Source organism: Leptodactylus fuscus, chromosome 11 (genome assembly GCF_031893055.1).
Source record: "Leptodactylus fuscus isolate aLepFus1 chromosome 11, aLepFus1.hap2, whole genome shotgun sequence".
NCBI classification, from domain to species: domain Eukaryota; kingdom Metazoa; phylum Chordata; class Amphibia; order Anura; family Leptodactylidae; genus Leptodactylus; species Leptodactylus fuscus.
In genome coordinates, this window is record NC_134275.1 from 57753589 (window position 1) to 57773868 (window position 20280).

The window sequence follows — 20280 nt, forward strand, 5'->3', positions numbered from 1 at the left end:
GCATAAATATGTGCGCGCATATACAGGGTAGGGTGCATAAATATGTGCGCGCATATACAGGGTAGGGCGCATAAATATGTGCGCGCATATACAGGGTAGGGCGCATAAATATGTGCGCGCATAAATATGTGCGCGCATATACAGGGTAGGGTGCATAAATATGTGCGCGCATAAATATGTGCACACATATACAGGGTAGGGCGCATAAATATGTGCGCGCATATACAGGGTAGGGCGCATAAATATGTGCGCGCATATACAGGGTAGGGCGCATAAATATGTACGCGCATATACAGGGTAGCGCGCATAAATATGTGCGCGCATAAAAATGTGCGCGCATATACAGGGTAGGGCGCATAAATTTGTGCGCGCATATTTATGTGCGCGCATATTTATGTGCGCGCATATTTATGTGCGCGCATATTTATGTGCGCGCATATTTATGTGCGCGCATATTTATGTGCGCGCATATTTATGTGCGCGCATATTTATGTGCGCGCATAAATATGGGCGCGCATAAATATGGGCGCGCATAAATATGTGCGCGCATATACAGGGTAGGGCGCATAAATATGTGCGCGCATATACAGGGTAGGGCGCATAAATATGTGCGCGCATATACAGGGTAGGGCGCATAAATTTATGCGCGCACATATTTATGCACCCTACCCTGTATATACGCGCACATATTTATGCGCCCTACCCTGTATATGCGCGCACATATTTATGCGCGCACATATTTATGCGCCCTACCCTGTATATGCGCGCACATATTTATGCGCGCACATATTTATGCGCCCTACCCTGTATATGCGCACACATATTTATGCGCGCACATATTTATGCGCGCTACCCTGTATATGCGCGCACATATTTATGCGCCCTACCCTGTATATGCGCGCACATATTTATGCGCCCTACCCTGTATATGCGCGCACATATTTATGCGCGCACATATTTATGCGCCCTACCCTGTATATGCGCGCACATATTTATGCGCCCTACCCTGTATATGCGCGCACATATTTATGCGCGCACATATTTATGCGCGCGCATATTTATGCGCGCGCATATTTATGCGCGCGCATAAATATGCGCGCGCATAAATATGCGCGCGCATAAATATGCGCGCACATAAATATGCGCGCACATAAATATGCGCGCACAAATTTATGCGCCCTACCCTGTATATGCGCGCATATTTATGCGCGCACATATTTATGCGCGCTACCCTGTATATGCGTGCACATATTTATGCGCCCTACCCTGTATATGCGCGCACATATTTATGCGCCCTACCCTGTATATGCGCGCACACATTTATGCGCCCTACCCTGTATATGCGCGCACATATTTATGCGCCCTACCCTGTATATGCGCGCATATTTATGCGCCCTACCCTGTATATGCGCACACATATTTTTGCGCGCACATATTTATGCGCCCTACCCTGTATATGCGCGCACATATTTATGCACCCTACCCTGTATATGCGCGCACATATTTATGCGCCCTACCCTGTATATGCGCGCACATATTTATGCGCGCACACATTTATGCGCGCACATATTTATGCGCGCACATATTTATGCGCGCACATAAATATGCGCGCACATAAATATGCGCGCACAAATTTATGCGCCCTACCCTGTATATGCGCGCACATATTTATGCGCGCACATATTTATGCGCCCTACCCTGTATATGCGCGCACATATTTATGCACATATTTATGCGCGCACATATTTATGCGCGCACATAAATATGCGCGCACATAAATATGCGCGCACATAAATATGCGCGCACAAATTTATGCGCCCTACCCTGTATATGCGCGCACATATTTATGCGCGCACATATTTATGCGCCCTACCCTGTATATGCGCGCACATATTTATGCGCCCTACCCTGTATATGCGCGCACATATTTATGCGCGCACATATTTATGCGCGCACATATTTATGCGCGCACATAAATATGCGCGCACATAAATATGCGCGCACATAAATATGCGCGCACATAAATATGCGCGCACAAATTTATGCGCCCTACCCTGTATATGCGCGCACATATTTATGCGCGCACATATTTATGCGCCCTACCCTGTATATGCGCGCACATATTTATGCGCCCTACCCTGTATATGCGCGCACATATTTATGCGCGCACACATTTATGCGCGCACATATTTATGCGCGCCCATATTTATGCGCGCACATATTTATGCGCCCTACCCTGTATATGCGCGCACATATTTATGCGCCCTACCCTGTATATGCGCGCACATATTTATGCGCCCTACCCTGTATATGCGCGCACATATTTATGCGCCCTACCCTGTATATGCGCGCACATATTTATGCGCCCTACCCTGTATATGCGCGCACATATTTATGCGCCCTACCCTGTATATGCGCGCACATATTTATGCGCGCACATATTTATGCGCGCACATAAATATGCGCGCACATAAATATGCGCGCACATAAATATGCGCGCACATAAATATGCGCGCACATAAATATGCGCGCACATAAATATGCGTGCACATAAATATGCGCGCACAAATTTATGCGCCCAACCCTGTATATGCGCGCATATTTATGCTCGCACATATTTATGCGTGCTACCCTGTATATGCGCGCACATATTTATGCGCCCTACCCTGTATATGCGCGCACATTTATGCGCCCTACCCTGTATATGCGCGCACATTTATGCGCCCTACCCTGTATATGCGCGCACATATTTATGCGCCCTACCCTGTATATGCGCGCACATATTTATGCGCCCTACCCTGTATATGCGCGCACATATTTATGCGCCCTACCCTGTATATGCGCGCACATATTTATGCGCCCTACCCTGTATATGCGCGCACATATTTATGCGCGCACATATTTATGCGCGCACATATTTATGCGCGCACATATTTATGCGCGCACATATTTATGCGCGCACATATTTATGCGCGCACATATTTATGCGCGCACATATTTATGCGCGCACATATTTATGCGCGCACATATTTATGCGCGCACATATTTATGCGCGCACATATTTATGCGCGCACATATTTATGCGCGCACATAAATATGCGCGCACAAATTTATGCGCCCTACCCTGTATATGCGTGCACATATTTATACGCGCACATATTTATGCACCCTACCCTGTATATGCGCGCACATATTTATGCGCCCTACCCTGTATATGCGCGCACATATTTATGCGCCCTACCCTGTATATGCGCGCACATATTTATGCACCCTACCCTGTATATGCGCGCACATATTTATGCGCCCTACCCTGTATATGCGCACACATATTTATGCGCGCACATATTTATGCGCCCTACCCTGTATATGCGCGCACATATTTATTATGCTTACATATATATGCGCGCACATATATATGCGCCCTACCCTGTATATACGCCCTACGCTGTATATGTGTGCACATATTTATGCGCGCACATATTTATGTGCGCTACCCTGTATATGCGCGCACATATTTATGCGCGCACATATTTATGCGCCCTACCCTGTATATGCGCCCTACCCTATATATCTGTATATGCGCGCACATATTTATGCACCCTACCCTGTATATGCGCGCACATATTTATGCACGTACAAGCTGTCCTGGACTGGCTTAGCACCGAGCGGTGGTTTGGGGAGGCCACTGGAGCAGCGCTGCTCCAGCAGCCTCTGCTCACGCTCAGGCAGAGAGCAAGTCCTCTCAGTGCCTGCACTCTGCCTGCGAACGGCGCTAAGCCACGCCCCCTTTGCTCTGCCACGCCCATTCGCTCCGCCCCCTCATCCGTGTGGGGGGGGAGGCTTTCTGTAGTTCGCCTCGGGCGGCGAACGGGATAGGTTCACCCCTGGCAGGGATGCAGCAGATAGCAGGAGCTATCACTATAGCAGGCAGAGACCTGAGCGATTAAGCTCCACCCCCTGGGTTTCTTTCATTGGAGGCAGTGAGAAAAGGGGAGTGTCCTTATAGCTCAGCTCTAGCAGAGCACTGAAGGCAGCCTCCGACTTCATGTAATTCTTGCAGGTCCTGTGCTGCTGCCGTGCCCACAGCGAAATATGCCAGGAGTGCCACTCTTAGCACGCGTGCCAGGGGTTGCCGACCCCTGCCATAGACCTCCAACTCCTCCTTACTATACTCCACTGTATGGGCCTCAGGGAAACCAATTGCTCTTAGTTTTCTTCCTATCTCTCAGACTAGTCTTTCATTTTCAGGTCTGTTTCTTCTCCTCTTCCCCTTGTTGTTGGGGTGCCTCAGGTCTTAGTCCTAGGCCCGCTCCTCTTATCTCTACACAGACCCTATTGGACAAACCATCAGCAGATTTGGCTTCTGGTACCAGCTATATACCTCATCCTGTGACATCACGCCTGCACTAATACAGAACACCAGTGACCGTCTCTCTGCTGTCTCTAACACCAGGTCTTCTCTTTATCTGAAACTGAATGTCTCTCAGACTGACCTACTGCTGTGTCCACCAACTAACAGACCTGATCTTTCCATTCCAGTCAGTGGTCTTGCCATAACAGTGAGGTAGTGCGTCCAATGTAGAATGACTCTCAAATGAACTGAATAGTGAACCAGGTCAAGTGGCAGGAACCCTAATGGCGGTGGTCTGCAGAAGACCAACACTCAACCCTCAGTACGTTGGATTTTCATCTGCATTGGTCATAAACATCAGAGAACCAGATAGGTTTTAGTTCTGTCAGCTGGACAGAGACTAGAACAGGCACACAAAGGTTTGGGACAGAAACTGGTGAGAGGAAGATGAGGAGGTCAAAATTTCATTAGGGTAGGATCAGAACCTGAACACAGGAAGAGAGGAAGGTCACCATCCAGGTAGAGTCAGGTAAGAACCTGGACAGAGAAAAACTGGAAGATCTGCATCTGGTTGGGTTATGTCAGGACGTGGGCAAAAGAAGGCTGGAAAGTCAACATCAGGAAGGGGAGGGTCAGAACCTTGGTAGAGGAAGACTGGAAGGTCAGGGATGAGTGAGAACCTAGGAAGGGAAGAGGAGAATCAGAACGTCAACATCTGGTCAGAGATGGGTCAGGACCTGGCAATGTCAACTATCACCTGAATCCATGTCAATGATTCAGGCTGTTGGTGTAATAGTGTGGCCCCTGAACACCCATGGATTATCTGCTCCATGATGGTGAGGTCACTGTCCTCCAAAGGCTGCAAGCTGACCAGATCTCATTCCAATAGAGTATTTCTGGAGCAAGGATGGAAAAACAATTCTGATGCAACTGGGCCGTCGGGATCTCAGAGGAAGGTGCAAAGAACCTTGTCTGCTCCCAGGTTGATGGAGAGACCCAGTAACAGGAAGGTGTAAAGTACCAGATACATTGAATACGTTACAAGGAGTTCTGCTCCGGTCCCTTCCCGCCCATCAATGGCCTCCATGTTTTTACACTTTATATCCCATGCAGATTGCGCCAATAAAACAAAACCAAAACTTAACTAAAGGTATAACGGGCAAGGAGAAAAAAAAATGGTGAACTCTCGGAGCGATCATAAAAGGAAGTTATTTTCTGTTCAGCAGTTCATGTTACTAATTAATTAAAGGAGCGGTTCCACTAATGTGCAAACAGGGAGTCGGCGAAACTGAACAGGCGAGAAGTTCAGTCAATCCGGGCGCGAGCAATCAAATGTAATGAATTCACTTGTCAGTGCTACGCTTGCAAAAACGGCAAAGTTTGACTGGGGAGTAAAAGGTTTATAATTAGATTTCCAATAGGATAATAACTAAATGGCAGCGAGCAGTAAAGAGGAAATATTGCGCTCTGGCTAATGGCTGCCGCTCGCTTTCTTTAGACTTGTAGAAGATCCTCTAATTTAATTTGCTTTTACCAGCAAAAAAAAATAAAAAAATGTTAGTTCTCCGCTCTGTCAATTGTGCTTCAATGTCATTTACAAAATCCATTGATCCTGCAACGGCGGCGGGCGGTGTTTACATTATACACAGGGACCATGGGGCAGGGGTGGATGGCGAGCTGTAACCAGCCTTAAAGGGGATGTCCTGGTCATACACCCTATTAGGGAATTAATAGGGGGGTCCTTATACACGATCCAGAACATCTGTTGCTCTGGAGGACTGTCCTGTCCTATATTACACTGTTAGTGTGAGTGGACACTGTGTAATGTTTCATTTCACCTGTGGGGGCACTGCAGGGAAACTGAACACTTAATGCCAGGCATTTTCTCAGAGCAGAGCTGATCAGTAAGGGTCCTGCACTGTCTGATCTGCTTATTGGCAAGGTATCCATGTATCATGAAGGGATTGTACATAGCCGTGGGCGCCTTTAATGGACTGTTAACAGTATATTCTCCCATGTATGGTATTAAAGGGGTTATCCAAGGCTTATCCCTACTGATCTCCAATTGATGGACTATTCTAAGGTTAGTTCATGAAATATTAACCCTGGAAAGCCCCTTTAGGAAAATTAGGAATTTGGTGTGTAATTTTCCACGCTGAAAAAAAGTCTCCCATTGATTTCAATGGGTGACGCTAGCTTTTTTTTCCCTCTAACGGAAAATTCCGCAAGTGGGAAAAAAAAAACCCTGGAAGAACCCATTGGAATCAATGGCAGGCTTTTTTTTAGCGTGAAAAATTCCACACCAAATTCCTCCACATTTTCCTCCATGTGACACCCTGAGGGTATGTTGACACGGTGGGAAATGAAGAGGAATTCCTCTTCATTTTCGTCCGTCGACATTTTTGCCGCGTTCTAGCTGCAATGGGATGCCAATGGCAGTGAATCGGCATTCGGTCATGGCATCCTGCTTATGATGAGGCCCAGATGAATGAGGGAGTCCGTGGCAAGATGGAGCAAGATGCTACTTTTTTTCTGTGTCCTGCTTCGATCTCTGCCTCCTGTTGAAAACAATGGGAGGGGGATTCTGGGAGGAATTTGCTCCGGATTCAGGAGCGATATCCACCACTAAATCTGCAGCAATCTGCCTTCCTTCCTTAATGCGCTCCATTTACAGACTGTTACAATATGGGATCTACCTTGTAGCTATTGGAATCTTCCCGCAGATGCAAATCTCTGTCCTAACACTTTATTCTCCAGTGTTCGCGGCAAATGTTCTTGTGATCACTAAGCCCAACCACAGGAAACATTGATAACACAACAATGGTGTATTATGGGCCAAAACTAGAATAAAAGATATTTTATAATATTTTTAACCCAATCATTACTGTATGTCATGAGAACAGATCAGAGTTCTTCTGACCGGAGAGAATTTTGGGTAATTATGGCGGATTGAGTCCTCTCGCTATGTGACGTGATACATAACATATGTAACAAGTATAAGAACTGCACAGTGATACATTGTAACTCCAGCGTATCTCATCTTTAGAGTCTGTCAGCCAATGGAGTGTGCGCTGAGCCCGTACTTTTCAGTTCGTAGGACCCTTAGTAATCTATCGGGGTTTGTTACTGTGTACTGTCCCTTTAAGTGTGACTGAATAATGAAGTGAACAGATCCTGCGTTGCGATGCGCTCCGTGTTGACGCTTTGGTGTGTAATTAGCAGCGACATAGTCACACATCTCACTTGTGAAACCATAGCGGCATCCAGCCTCACAAATCCAATATGTATGCAAAAGGTCAGGTAAAAAAACAAGCCCAAAAACCCCGTAATGACACAAAGTGACAGTGTGCGGCGGCACGTGACCCGGGCGGCTGAGCCGCCACCACCGGCAGACCAGTAAATTATTGGGCTTTGTGCTGAGCTGAGGACACAGAGCAATAAAAGAGGCAATGACAAGTTCAATTCTGGGGGTTTAAGGAAGAGCGCAGCTAATCCTACGCCATGGCGGCACAGCAGGGATCAGGCGGACGGTCATCTGTTACCTTGCATGGGCGGGCTGTCGTGCTGGGAGCCGTTGTGCTCTGATTCCATCTCAGGGATACAAGCATCTGAAAGACAAAGATCATAATGTCATAATAATGTAGAGACTTCTTGCGGCTGAGGGGATGTTACAATTGCATCCGCCTGGTTGTCCGGAAACTAAACAAACAGGTTACTGGCACTTACACAATGCAACAAAGTATCAGGAGAGATTTCACCTAACTTAGGATGGTCTAGACTGGATACATTGTAACAAATCCTCAGCTGTGAGAACAGGGCTGTAAGGTATGGTGGTTTCCCAGCCCATACAGCAATCCCAAGCACTAACAACAAACCAAGGAGCTGAAATACAAAGAACTTTCCATCACATAAAGAAAACAGGAAAATCCAAAAGATTGTTTGCAAGTCACAACCAGAAGTAGCAGAGGAGAATGTGGTGTGTATAGCGGCAAGTCAGACAGATAATGTAATAGATGTCACCTGCAGTCCTATGTAACACTACAGAAAACACAGTGATAACTCTCTATATACAGATAATGTAGTAGATGTCACCTGCAGTCCTATGTAACACCACAGATAACACAGTGATAACTCTCTGAGTACAGGTAATGTAGTAGATGTCACCTGCAGTCCTATGTAACACCACAGATAACACAGTGATAACTCTCTGAGTACAGGTAATGTAGTAGATGTCACCTGCAGTCCTATGTAACACCACAGATAACACAGTGATAACTCTCTGAGTACAGGTAAAGTAGTAGATGTCACCTGCAGTCCTATGTAACACTACAGATAACACAGTGATAACTCTCTGAGTACAGGTAATGTAGTAGATGTCACCTGCAGTCCTATGTAACACCACAGATAACACAGTGATAACTCTCTGAGTACAGATAATGTAGTAGATGTCACCTGCAGTCCTATGTAACACCACAGATAACACAGTGATAACTCTCTGAGTACAGGTAATGTAGTAGATGTCACCTGCAGTCCTATGTAACACCACAGATAACACAGTGATAACTCTCTGAGTACAGATAATGTAGTAGATGTCACCTGCAGTCCTATGTAACACTACAGATAACACAGTGATAACTCTCTGAGTACAGGTAATGTAGTAGATGTCACCTGCAGTCCTATGTAACACCACAGATAACACAGTGATAACTCTCTGAGTACAGGTAATGTAGTAGATGTCACTTGCAGTCCTATGTAACACTACGGATAACACAGTGATAACTCTCTGAGTACAGATAATGTAGTAGATGTCACTTGCAGTCCTATGTAACACTACAGATAACACAGTGATAACTCTCTGAGTACAGGTAATGTAGTAGATGTCACCTGCAGTCCTATGTAACACCACAGATAACACAGTGATAACTCTCTGAGTACAGATAATGTAGTAGATGTCACCTGCAGTCCTATGTAACACTACAGATAACACAGTGATAACTCTCTGAGTACAGGTAATGTAGTAGATGTCACCTGCAGTCCTATGTAACACCACAGATAACACAGTGATAACTCTCTGAGTACAGGTAATGTAGTAGATGTCACTTGCAGTCCTATGTAACACTACGGATAACACAGTGATAACTCTCTGAGTACAGATAATGTAGTAGATGTCACCTGCAGTCCTATGTAACACCACAGGTAACACAGTGATAACTCTCTGAGTACAGATAATGTAGTAGATGTCACCTGCAGTCCTATGTAACACTACATATAACACAGTGATAATTCTCTGAGTACAGGTAATGTAGCAGATGTCACCTGCAGTCCTATGTAACACTACATATAACACAGTGATAACTCTCTGAGTACAGGTAATGTAGTAGATGTCACCTGCAGTCCTATGTAACACCACAGATAACACACAGTGTGTTAAATATCTTGTATTTGCCGGTGAGACTTGTGTCCACTGTTAAATATCCGGACCTGGCCTTGTCCACGATAGGAAGAAGTCAGCTTGTTATAAATCAGTGTAGAGGTTTATTAATATCTTGAAGGAAAACACAGGAACAGGGAAAATGTCCAAATAACACAAATATCAGTCAATTGTCAATAGCTTACATCTTCAGAGAAGTTAAATCATCTGGATATCTTGTAGTTACAGCTTGTTCATGCTTGTCATCTGGTTGGTGGACTTGGGCTGGTTACGACGTCCATGGATGTCCATCTGCCTGGACCACCCACCCTGGTCTTCCCAAAGACAGACCTCCTGGTCTTCCCCTGGTCTTCCCAAAGACAGACCCAGACATGTGTATTTCTTACTCATTTATATTCATGAGAGTGGGTGTTACCTTCTATCTTGTAGCTATGTAAGGAGATTTCTAAAATAGTGTACACTAACCGCACCCATGTTCCAAGAATATAAGACTATGATGTCAGTAGAGTGTTAACCCCATGTCTGCTAGAGAATATTGTAAATATATAATATTTAACACAGTGATAACTCTCTATATACAGGTAATGTAGTAGATGTCACCTGCAGTCCTATGTAACACCACAGATAACACAGTGATAACTCTCTGAGTACAGGTAATGTAGTAGATGTCACCTGCAGTCCTATGTAACACCACAGATAACACAGTGATAACTCTCTGAGTACAGGTAATGTAGTAGATGTCACTTGCAGTCCTATGTAACACTACAGATAACACAGTGATGACTCTCTGAGTACAGGTAATGTAGTAGATGTCACCTGCAGTCCTATGTAACACCACAGATAACACAGTGATAACTCTCTGAGTACAGGTAATGTAGTAGATGTCACCTGCAGTCCTATGTAACACCACAGATAACACAGTGATAACTCTCTGAGTACAGGTAATGTAGTAGATGTCACCTGCAGTCCTATGTAACACTACAGATAACACAGTGATAACTCTCTGAGTACAGGTAATGTAGTAGATGTCACCTGCAGTCCCATGTAACACTACAGATAACACAGTGATAACTCTCTATATACAGGTAATGTAGTAGATGTCACCTGCAGTCCTATGTAACACTACAGATAACACAGTGATAACTCTCTGAGTACAGGTAATGTAGTACATGTCACCTGCAGTCCTATGTAACACTGCAGATAACACAGTGATAACTCTCTGAGTACAGATAATGTAGTAGATGTCACCTGCAGTCCTATGTAACACTACAGATAACACAGTGATAACGCTCTGAGTACAGATAATGTAGTAGATGTCACTTGCAGTCCTATGTAACACCACAGATAACACAGTGATAACTCTCTGAGTACAGATAATGTAGTAGATGTCACCTGCAGTCCTATGTAACACCACAGATAACACAGTGATAACTCTCTGAGTACAGATAATGTAGTAGATGTCACCTGCAGTCCTATGTAACACTACAGATAACACAGTGATAACTCTCTGAGTACAGATAATGTAGTAGATGTCACCTGCAGTCCTATGTAACACTACAGATAACACAGTGATAACTCTCTGAGTACAGGTAATGTAGTAGATGTCACCTGCAGTCCTATGTAACACTACAGATAACACAGTGATAACTCTCTGAGTACAGATAATGTAGTAGATGTCACCTGCAGTCCTATGTAACACCACAGATAACACAGTGATAACTCTCTGAGTACAGGTAATGTAGTAGATGTCACCTGCAGTCCTATGTAACACTACAGATAACACAGTGATAACTCTCTGAGTACAGATAATGTAGTAGATGTCACCTGCAGTCCTATGTAACACCACAGATAACACAGTGATAACTCTCTGAGTACAGGTAATGTAGTAGATGTCACCTGCAGTCCTATGTAACACTACAGATAACACAGTGATAACTCTCTGAGTACAGGTAATGTAGTAGATGTCACCTGCAGTCCCATGTAACACTACAGATAACACAGTGATAACTCTCTGAGTACAGATAATGTAGTAGATGTCACCTGCAGTCCTATGTAACAGCACAGATAACACAGTGATAACTCTCTGAGTACAGATAATGTAGTAGATGTCACCTACAGTCCTATGTAACACTACAGATAACACAGTGATAACTCTCTGAGTACAGGTAATGTAGTAGATGTCACCTGCAGTCCTATGTAACACTACAGATAACACAGTGATAACTCTGAGTACAGATAATGTAGTAGATGTCACCTGCAGTCCTATGTAACACCACAGATAACACAGTGATAACTCTCTGAGTACAGATAATGTAGTACATGTCACCTACAGTCCTATGTAACACTACAGATAACACAGTGATAACTCTCTGAGTACAGGTAATGTAGTAGATGTCACCTGCAGTCCTATGTAACACTACAGATAACACAGTGATAACTCTGAGTACAGATAATGTAGTAGATGTCACCTGCAGTCCTATGTAACACCACAGATAACACAGTGATAACTCTCTGAGTACAGATAATGTAGTAGATGTCACCTGCAGTCCTATGTAACACTACAGATAACACAGTGATAACTCTCTGAGTACAGATAATGTAGTAGATGTCACCTGCAGTCCTATGTAACACCACAGATAACACAGTGATAACTCTCTGAGTACAGGTAATGTAGTAGATGTCACCTGCAGTCCTATGTAACACTACAGATAACACAGTGATAACTCTCTGAGTACAGGTAATGTAGTAGATGTCACCTGCAGTCCTATGTAACACTACAGATAACACAGTGATAACTCTCTGAGTACAGATAATGTAGTAGATGTCACCTGCAGTCCTATGTAACACCACAGATAACACAGTGATAACTCTCTGAGTACAGATAATGTAGTAGATGTCACCTGCAGTCCTATGTAACACTACAGATAACACAGTGATAACTCTCTGAGTACAGGTAATGTAGTAGATGTCACCTGCAGTCCTATGTAACACCACAGATAACACAGTGATAACTCTCTGAGTACAGATAATGTAGTAATGTCACCTGCAGTCCTGTGTAACACTACAGATAACACAGTGATAACTCTCTGAGTACAGGTAATGTAGTAGATGTCACCTGCAGTCCTGTGTAACACTACAGATAACACAGTGATAACTGTCTGAGTACAGATAATGTAGTAGATGTCACGTGCAGTCCTATGTAACACTGCAGGTATAGATGTAACTGTCTGTGGTGTTATAGTACTAGTATTGCCTTACCTTACAGTATATTTGTGTTAGATACAAGCTCCACTCTGCTACATCTGTATATGACATTACGTACTCTCACAGTTTATCCCACCTGTTTCTTTGTGTAACTTGACAATGTTCACATTACATACACTCAGCTGCTGTACGTCACATAGTTGGGTTTTGTCTTGTTACATGTTTGTGCTCTTGTTTGTGAAATTCTGCATTCTCATAACTTGTTACAATCTTATTGACCCTCCATATATATGAGTAACCCCTCCCCATATATATATATTAGTGACTCCTTCTGCATATATATATATGTAACCTCCTCCCCAAATATACTAGTAACCCCCTTCATATATATATATATATATATATATATATATATATATATATATATATATATATTCCCCCCACCCCTTCATATTACTACCCCCCTATAACTCCCCCACCCCCCTTCATCTCCATACACATTGCGCAGCGTCTCAGCTGGCGATTTCGTTTTCCAGCTCCGTGCTGGCCCATTCATCTAGACACAAGTATGTGGCTGCGTTACCGTTCAGCATCCGGAGGCCGTCTCCCGTCGTGGCTTGTTTAAGTGCCTGTTCTACTTGTTCTCGTCGTTTCGACTCGAATTCCAGGGCTTCTTGTAATTTTCTTTTCGCCTTTTTCTCTTTTTTCAAGCGCTTCTGAATTGTTGCTGTAAGACACAAATATTGCTGGTGTTACGGTCATCCGCGCTCCCGGAGGAATATTCTCCCAGAATAGGAGCTTTATTGCTGTGTGAGTCAGCCCCCTGCGTTTCGCTCTGCGATAATCACTTTCTGCAGGTAATAGCTGCAGGATATGGAGGTTGTGACTATAATCCATTAGAAATTTACTGCTCCTGGTATAATACGCTGGAAATGACTCCGAGCCGACGACTAAATAGATACAGTAAAACCTCGGCTCCGCGAAGTTCTCTAACTGCTCTCACATAAAGCTGGGATTGCGTACAGTACGGGAAATTGTGTTTATCCAGAGCTGTCTGCTTTATCTGAACCTGCGCCGATACAATGTAACGACATCTGCACATCAATTATTTCCTGATTCCGTAGTGAGGCGCCTCCGTGTGGGCCCATATCTCTGCTTTAATATGTTAAGGTTTGAAATGCATCTACTCTCTTCACACCCAAAGCTGCAAGACACAACAGGAGGCAATGGCGATGACTCCGTGAAGACGCAGAAGTTTGTAACAGGAGCATAGCTATAGGGGCTGCACTACCGAGCCCTGGGAATTGGGAGCCGCTTTACATATTTTGCACTGGGACCCAGGAATTCGAGTTGTCCCTCCAGCATAACTGATAGCGGGATAGTCCCCAGGAACCCAACAGAGTTATGATTGCAGCTCTGGATGTGACTGGAGTAAAAGACAATTGTAATCCAGGATTATGTGTAGTCTGACTATATAGATTTAAGATGCCTGTAGCATGACGACTGTAAGGTACAACTCCACCCATTACTCCACTCCTAGGAGGCGCTCTTCTGAGGACTATTGCGTTATTCTTTTGTAAATGTGTGACTGCAATCCCCAATCCTTTAAATCCAGATTTGTAAAGGGATCCTATCATTGGATAAACTTTTTTTCTCCCTTACACATAGGTTATTTTTCTCCTACCTTTTATCTAATCTTCTAGGCCTCGGGCAGAGCCGACTGCGCATGCCTGGGCCACAAGAAAATGGCCGCTTACATCAGCTTACTGTGTAAGTGGCCATTTTCTTGTGGCCCAAGCATGCGCAGTCAGCTCTGCCCGAGTCCTAGAAGATTGAAACCCAGGACCGAAGACGACACAGGGAGAGGGCGTTCCAGAAGAAGATGGAGGGGGTGCTGGATATTTCTCTCGCAGCATTGGGGACGCCCCTAGTTCTACGAGAGAACTCATTTGCATTCCAAAGAAAACCCTGTTTTCTACCGAATGGCAGCGCAGAAAAGACATCTAAAGGTAGGAGAAGAACAGCCTTTCTTAAGACTATTCCTACATGTTAGGGGAAAAAAGGATATCCAATCATAGGATCCCTTTAAGGGGAGCTGCACTTTTAGCAATCCGCTGCCTGAGGTATCTACACCCCTTCAATAATATATGGGCGTCTTTGGAACTGCCACAAGATGAGATCACTGCGACTTGTAATGAGCCACCATATTGGAAATCGCACAGGATATTCGGGCATTGAGTATTTACGGCTCCCCTGCCCTCGGTATTTGTAGGGCCCGCACCCTAATGCTATTGACCCAGGAGATTAAGGGACGCTCTCTCTGCTGTGTTCTGTGTATCCAGCAGCCATTTCTCACAATGAATAAGTGCGAGTAATTAAGACTAATGCTCTACTGATGAAATCCGCGCTCGTGCCGCCATATTTCACCACAGTCACTTTACTACGTGTCAATGATCTATACAAATGGAAGCAAATGAGACTTTATATCAGATCATCTCCAGGGCCCGAGAGACGAATGAAACTATTTCAATCCCGTTAATTCTCAGAAATAAAAATATGGACAGAAGGAAACGAGTCTGTAAATCGCGGCACTTTATGAATCACTGCGAGCAGATACTGGGAAGAGGCGAACGGCGACAAACTGTAACGCATACATCGTGGTACTATACGGTACTCAACCAGAGTACAATAATACCGCCATATAGGGCTCAAACAGGGGTGCAATACAGTAATGAGACCACCAATAAGCCAGAACTGAGCCACTGTCTACATCTGTTACTATTCTGGAGCTGTTCCTCCCAGCCCTCCCTCTACCCCCATATACTCAAGGCTAAGCCAAGACGTGCACATATATTGGGAACCCACATGTAAAAAACAAGATTAGAGCCCAACTGGATACATAGTGCTCCATATGATATACAGTGGAGACATAGTTCTCCTTATAATATGCGGTGGATGCCTACTGCTGGATATACAGTTCTTCTTATTATATATAATGGAGACATGGTTCTGCAAGTGATATATAGTCCTCCTTATAATACATAGTGGAGACATAGTTCTCCTTGTGATATATTGTAGATGCATAGTTCTCCATGGGATACATAGTTCTCCTTATGATATACAGTGGATGCAATGTTCTCCATGTAATATACATTAAAGACATTGTTCTCCTGATGATACATAGTGGACATACATAGTTCTCCTTGTGATATATTGTAGATGAATAGTTCTCCATGGGATACATAGTGGACATACGATTCTCTATGGAGATAACGGGGCAGATTTACTCGTGTCTAAGATTTGAAGACTACAACCTTACACTAGACAGTGTCTGATACTCTGATAAATATTATCTATTGTTAGACTTTCTAGTCTAATATTCTATCAATTATTAGTTGACGTTAAAATAATAATAATTGTGCATTTTTGGTACGTGATGTCATAACTTAGGCCACACCCCTTTCCTGATATGCCACACCTCTTTTCTGTACAAGTTGTAAATGTGCCTAACACTCTTGATATATGTGGAGCTCGGCATGTTAGCCAGTTTGTGGCGCAATTCCGGCATATTTTGCTTGAAAAATCTCCCTCCCTGTGATCCATAGGCCACATGATGTAACAATTAGCGATCATTAGCCATGATCGTAACTCAATAAAGATAAAAGGGATTCCATGGATGGAGATGTGATGGGGCGGTCACTGCTGTCATTGGTCTCTTGGTGGCAATAATTGCATCAATCTGAACTTCCCCCAGAACTGTATCCAGATAGCACATTGGATGTTTGATGTCATGTGCTGTGCTGGCTGGGCATATGACATCACAAGCAGACAACACCGTCCCCTTATTGCATTACAAGTAGATGGAATGGTTACATTGTCACCTATAGAACCTCGTATCACCCCTTCTTACTCCCTGGCTTGGCTTCTATGCCATAAAACTGCAACAGATATTACAAGTAGGTTCACGTGCGATCTGCGGGAGATGCTGCGGAGCTTCTGCTGACTCCGGGGATCGGGCTGTAAGTCACAGCAGCCAAAAATCCCACAGATGGGACACTAAGAAATTTCATGTGACCAGGCACATCCCATATGGGGCGATAACTCACAACAAACTATCCTCATATATATTCAGTGTATAGGAAGAGCTGCTGCCGCTGTTAACTCCTAGTGTCCAGGAGGATGCCACAGTTCAGTACAACTGATCCCCTGCTGCTTGCTAAGTTTTTTAAAAAACTTTTTAACTACAGTTACGTTGTAGCAAAATTTAACATAATAGTCGCCCTCAAGCTTTGCCTTTGACATATTTAAAGGGTCCCTCTATAGGGGTAAGTTTACGTCCCATTGCCTTCCCATTATCCCAGGGTCAGTCCGCTCTCACCTCGGCTCTGTAGTTCGGCCGTCAGCTGCCTCTCCAGGTTCTCTCTCAGCTCTCGCTCCCGACACAACTCCATCTTTAACTCTTTCTTTTCCTGCTGGATCTGCTTTTCTTGTACTCGGGCGTTGTCCACTGCAACTTTGAGAAGGCCCTGAAAAAGGACAAAGATGTAAAGCAACACCCCGACAATAAGGGGGTTAAAAACGTGACAACATAATAACCAACAGACCCTGAGTGCAAACTTCATGCATACGTGGCCTTGATCTAATGGTACGCCGGCCATTTAGGAAGCTTTCTTCTGTGCCAGTTTGAAGCCAATGCCAGGGTGGCATGACAAGGAAGAGGATGGAGGAAATATTCTGCATTAAAAATGTCACATGATAAAGTGGCCTCGGAGCCTCCTGGTAAGAGGTTCTGCAGCGCCAATACCTGAATGTTTGTGAGAAGAGTTTCTACGGATGACAGACCGTCTGCAAAGAGAAATGGTGCTGGAAATCCGGGAGGTAAGGTCTGTCCGGCCAGTTGAACTTTGTCCAAGGTGGGTTTTATGATGGGGATGGCGATCTGGATGTCGTCTGCAATAATACAGAGATTCATTAGGAAATGTGAGGTGTACACCGCTAAGAACACCGCCATATACTCTGGACATTGAACATTGTCTCTTATTTTAGTCAATTGCAAAGTTCAAAACTTTAGAGGAAAGTTGTAGTAATCCGCATGTTCTCTCTGATCCCAATAAAGAGGAGAGCGCCCTCCACAGGTACTCAGTCTACCGAAAGAAGGAATGAAGCTTACCCAATGAGGAGGGGGTGTCTGATATTCCTCCAGCCCATAAATGTTAGCCAAACTTTCAATCAAGTATTTCCCATCTCCATTATTCTAGGATTACACCTTACCCAGCGCCTGCTCGCTCCTCGGATCTCCGGTACTGGACAACTCTGTTTTAACAGGAATTGATCAAAATAAAACCAATTGCATCTGTACGGAGGGAGCGGCGCGGCTGTGTACACGCACAGAAATCTAATTCACCCGCCTCTCCCTGTGATTTACAATCTGATAACCCGTTTACCCTTCTCACAATGTGATAACAATATGTATTACACGGTGTCCCGGATATTGTCAGAGGAGATGGATTTCACTTGTCAATGGGTCCAGTTGTAAAATACCGACATGCGCAGTCTACAAGGGCAGGGTCTAAATAGTTAACTCCAAAACATCCGGACCTTTGCATCAATATCGATCCAAGTGAAGAATATATGTATAGGTGTGCACAACAGCCCAGCGTGTTTCCTGGGACAATCTTAAGTAAAAACACCCCCCCACTTTCCTTTCCAAAAGTACAAACCAATAAGAACTTTTCAGAAACAACACTCACTGTCTGTAATTTTGACTTGGGGTGAAGATCAACACTCACCTCAATTTCCTTTGTGACAAACAAAATCGAGTGTTACTCACCTCTCCTGGGTTCCGGCGTGTATCCCTGCAGTTTTTGACATTTTTCAATGACATCACAGACGTGGGTTATGATGCCGGCTTGATACCTGTGATGTCACTACAGAAGTCAGAGACAACATGGAGTCATGTCAGAGCCCAGGAGAGCCGAGTAACACTTGGCCTGATCATTATATTCAGGGGCCTGAATGACCCCAGAGTATAATAATAGCAGTATTTATTTGGGTGTGCCGCGGTCTTACTGCTCCCCATTCCAGCTCACAGCCACCTCTGCTTACATTGTATTTTTAGCTCTTGAATATTCTTCACCCTAAGGAACGTATGCATGTGCTGGATCCGCGGTTGAGCGCCACGTACCGTACATGGATGATATCTATGGACCTATTAATTTACTTCATTGAGTCCAGCCTGCAAACACAGACCCATGATAGTATTCTAGAATACACTGGCAATGCACAAGGTCACGCGCATGAAGCCTTACAAAGAGTCGTAGAATTTTCTATGATCTCTTTACAATCTGAATTTCTGATACCATCAGATCCGACTGAGGAACAGGCCAATGAGAATCCCAAACTGTGCTGCACAAACCCTAAGAAGGTGACCCCTGTGCCATCGGACGCCCCACAGCCTGCCCAGACAATCTATAACCTATATCACTCCACATCTATGTACAAAAAAAGAAAAAATTCTTATACCGTCTCTGGAAAAAAAAAGTAATTTGCTAAGCGTCCAATTTCCCTGTCGGATTCATGGCGGCGCATAAAGTACGCTGAAATAACGTTTTGGATACTGTTTGAAATGAGTCATTTTCGGAGGAGCCGCACAGTAAAATACATCACGGCGATACATCTGGCACATAAAAAAAGGTTATGGAGGGAATTTCAGCTGCAATTGCTTTTTGGGACCCCTTCCCCCGGATATATGGAGTCTGCGCACCTGACCCATTTGTTTTGTGCGCGGCGATGGCACAACTGCGCCTTATGGTTCCATTTCTCAAATGCCCTTGTCATATTAATTCTGAGATTTACAATTAGGCTCTGGCAGAATTACAGATTTTCTTCACATCTTTTTTTTTTTTTTATTTACAATTCCTCAGGGGATCCGAGAATCGGTTCTGAATGCGGGTGACGGCGGTGTGATTAAATGGCGGGACTGTAGCCGTCGCGCCGTGCTTTGGGAGCAGACACATTATTCCTCCGGCAGTTGCGAGACAGTCAAGATCTCCATTACGTCTTTGGACAGGGAACACGACTCGTCTATTACGGCGGTTTGTGTTCGCCTTGTATTTATTTCCCATCCGTATGAGGGCGGGTATTTATCACAGGCGGCGCACGCATTAAACCGGCCGTCTTCAGAATTATCTCCCAAGATTAAGACCTCAAATAGTATCTGGCGGCTTCCTCTATATCTGGCAGCTGTTTAGTGGCGTTTTGTTGCTCGTGTATCAGGGACGCAGCGTTACAATGT

The 20280-nt window shown here is 44.4% G+C and overlaps 1 protein-coding gene across 2 annotated transcripts in view; it reads right to left on the bottom strand.

Annotated features, from left to right (window-relative positions):
• DACH2 (dachshund family transcription factor 2) overlaps positions 1–20280 on the bottom strand; it is a 246172-nt gene that overhangs the window by 12889 nt on the left and 213003 nt on the right. For both annotated transcript variants that reach the window (XM_075259264.1, XM_075259263.1), the window contains 4 exons: positions 17791–17936; positions 17365–17512; positions 13570–13713; positions 7894–7959 (listed from right to left, as the gene is read on the bottom strand). In XM_075259264.1, the coding sequence (XP_075115365.1) occupies positions 7894–7959; positions 13570–13713; positions 17365–17512; positions 17791–17936 (504 nt within the window). The remainder of the gene's footprint in view (positions 1–7893; positions 7960–13569; positions 13714–17364; positions 17513–17790; positions 17937–20280) is intronic.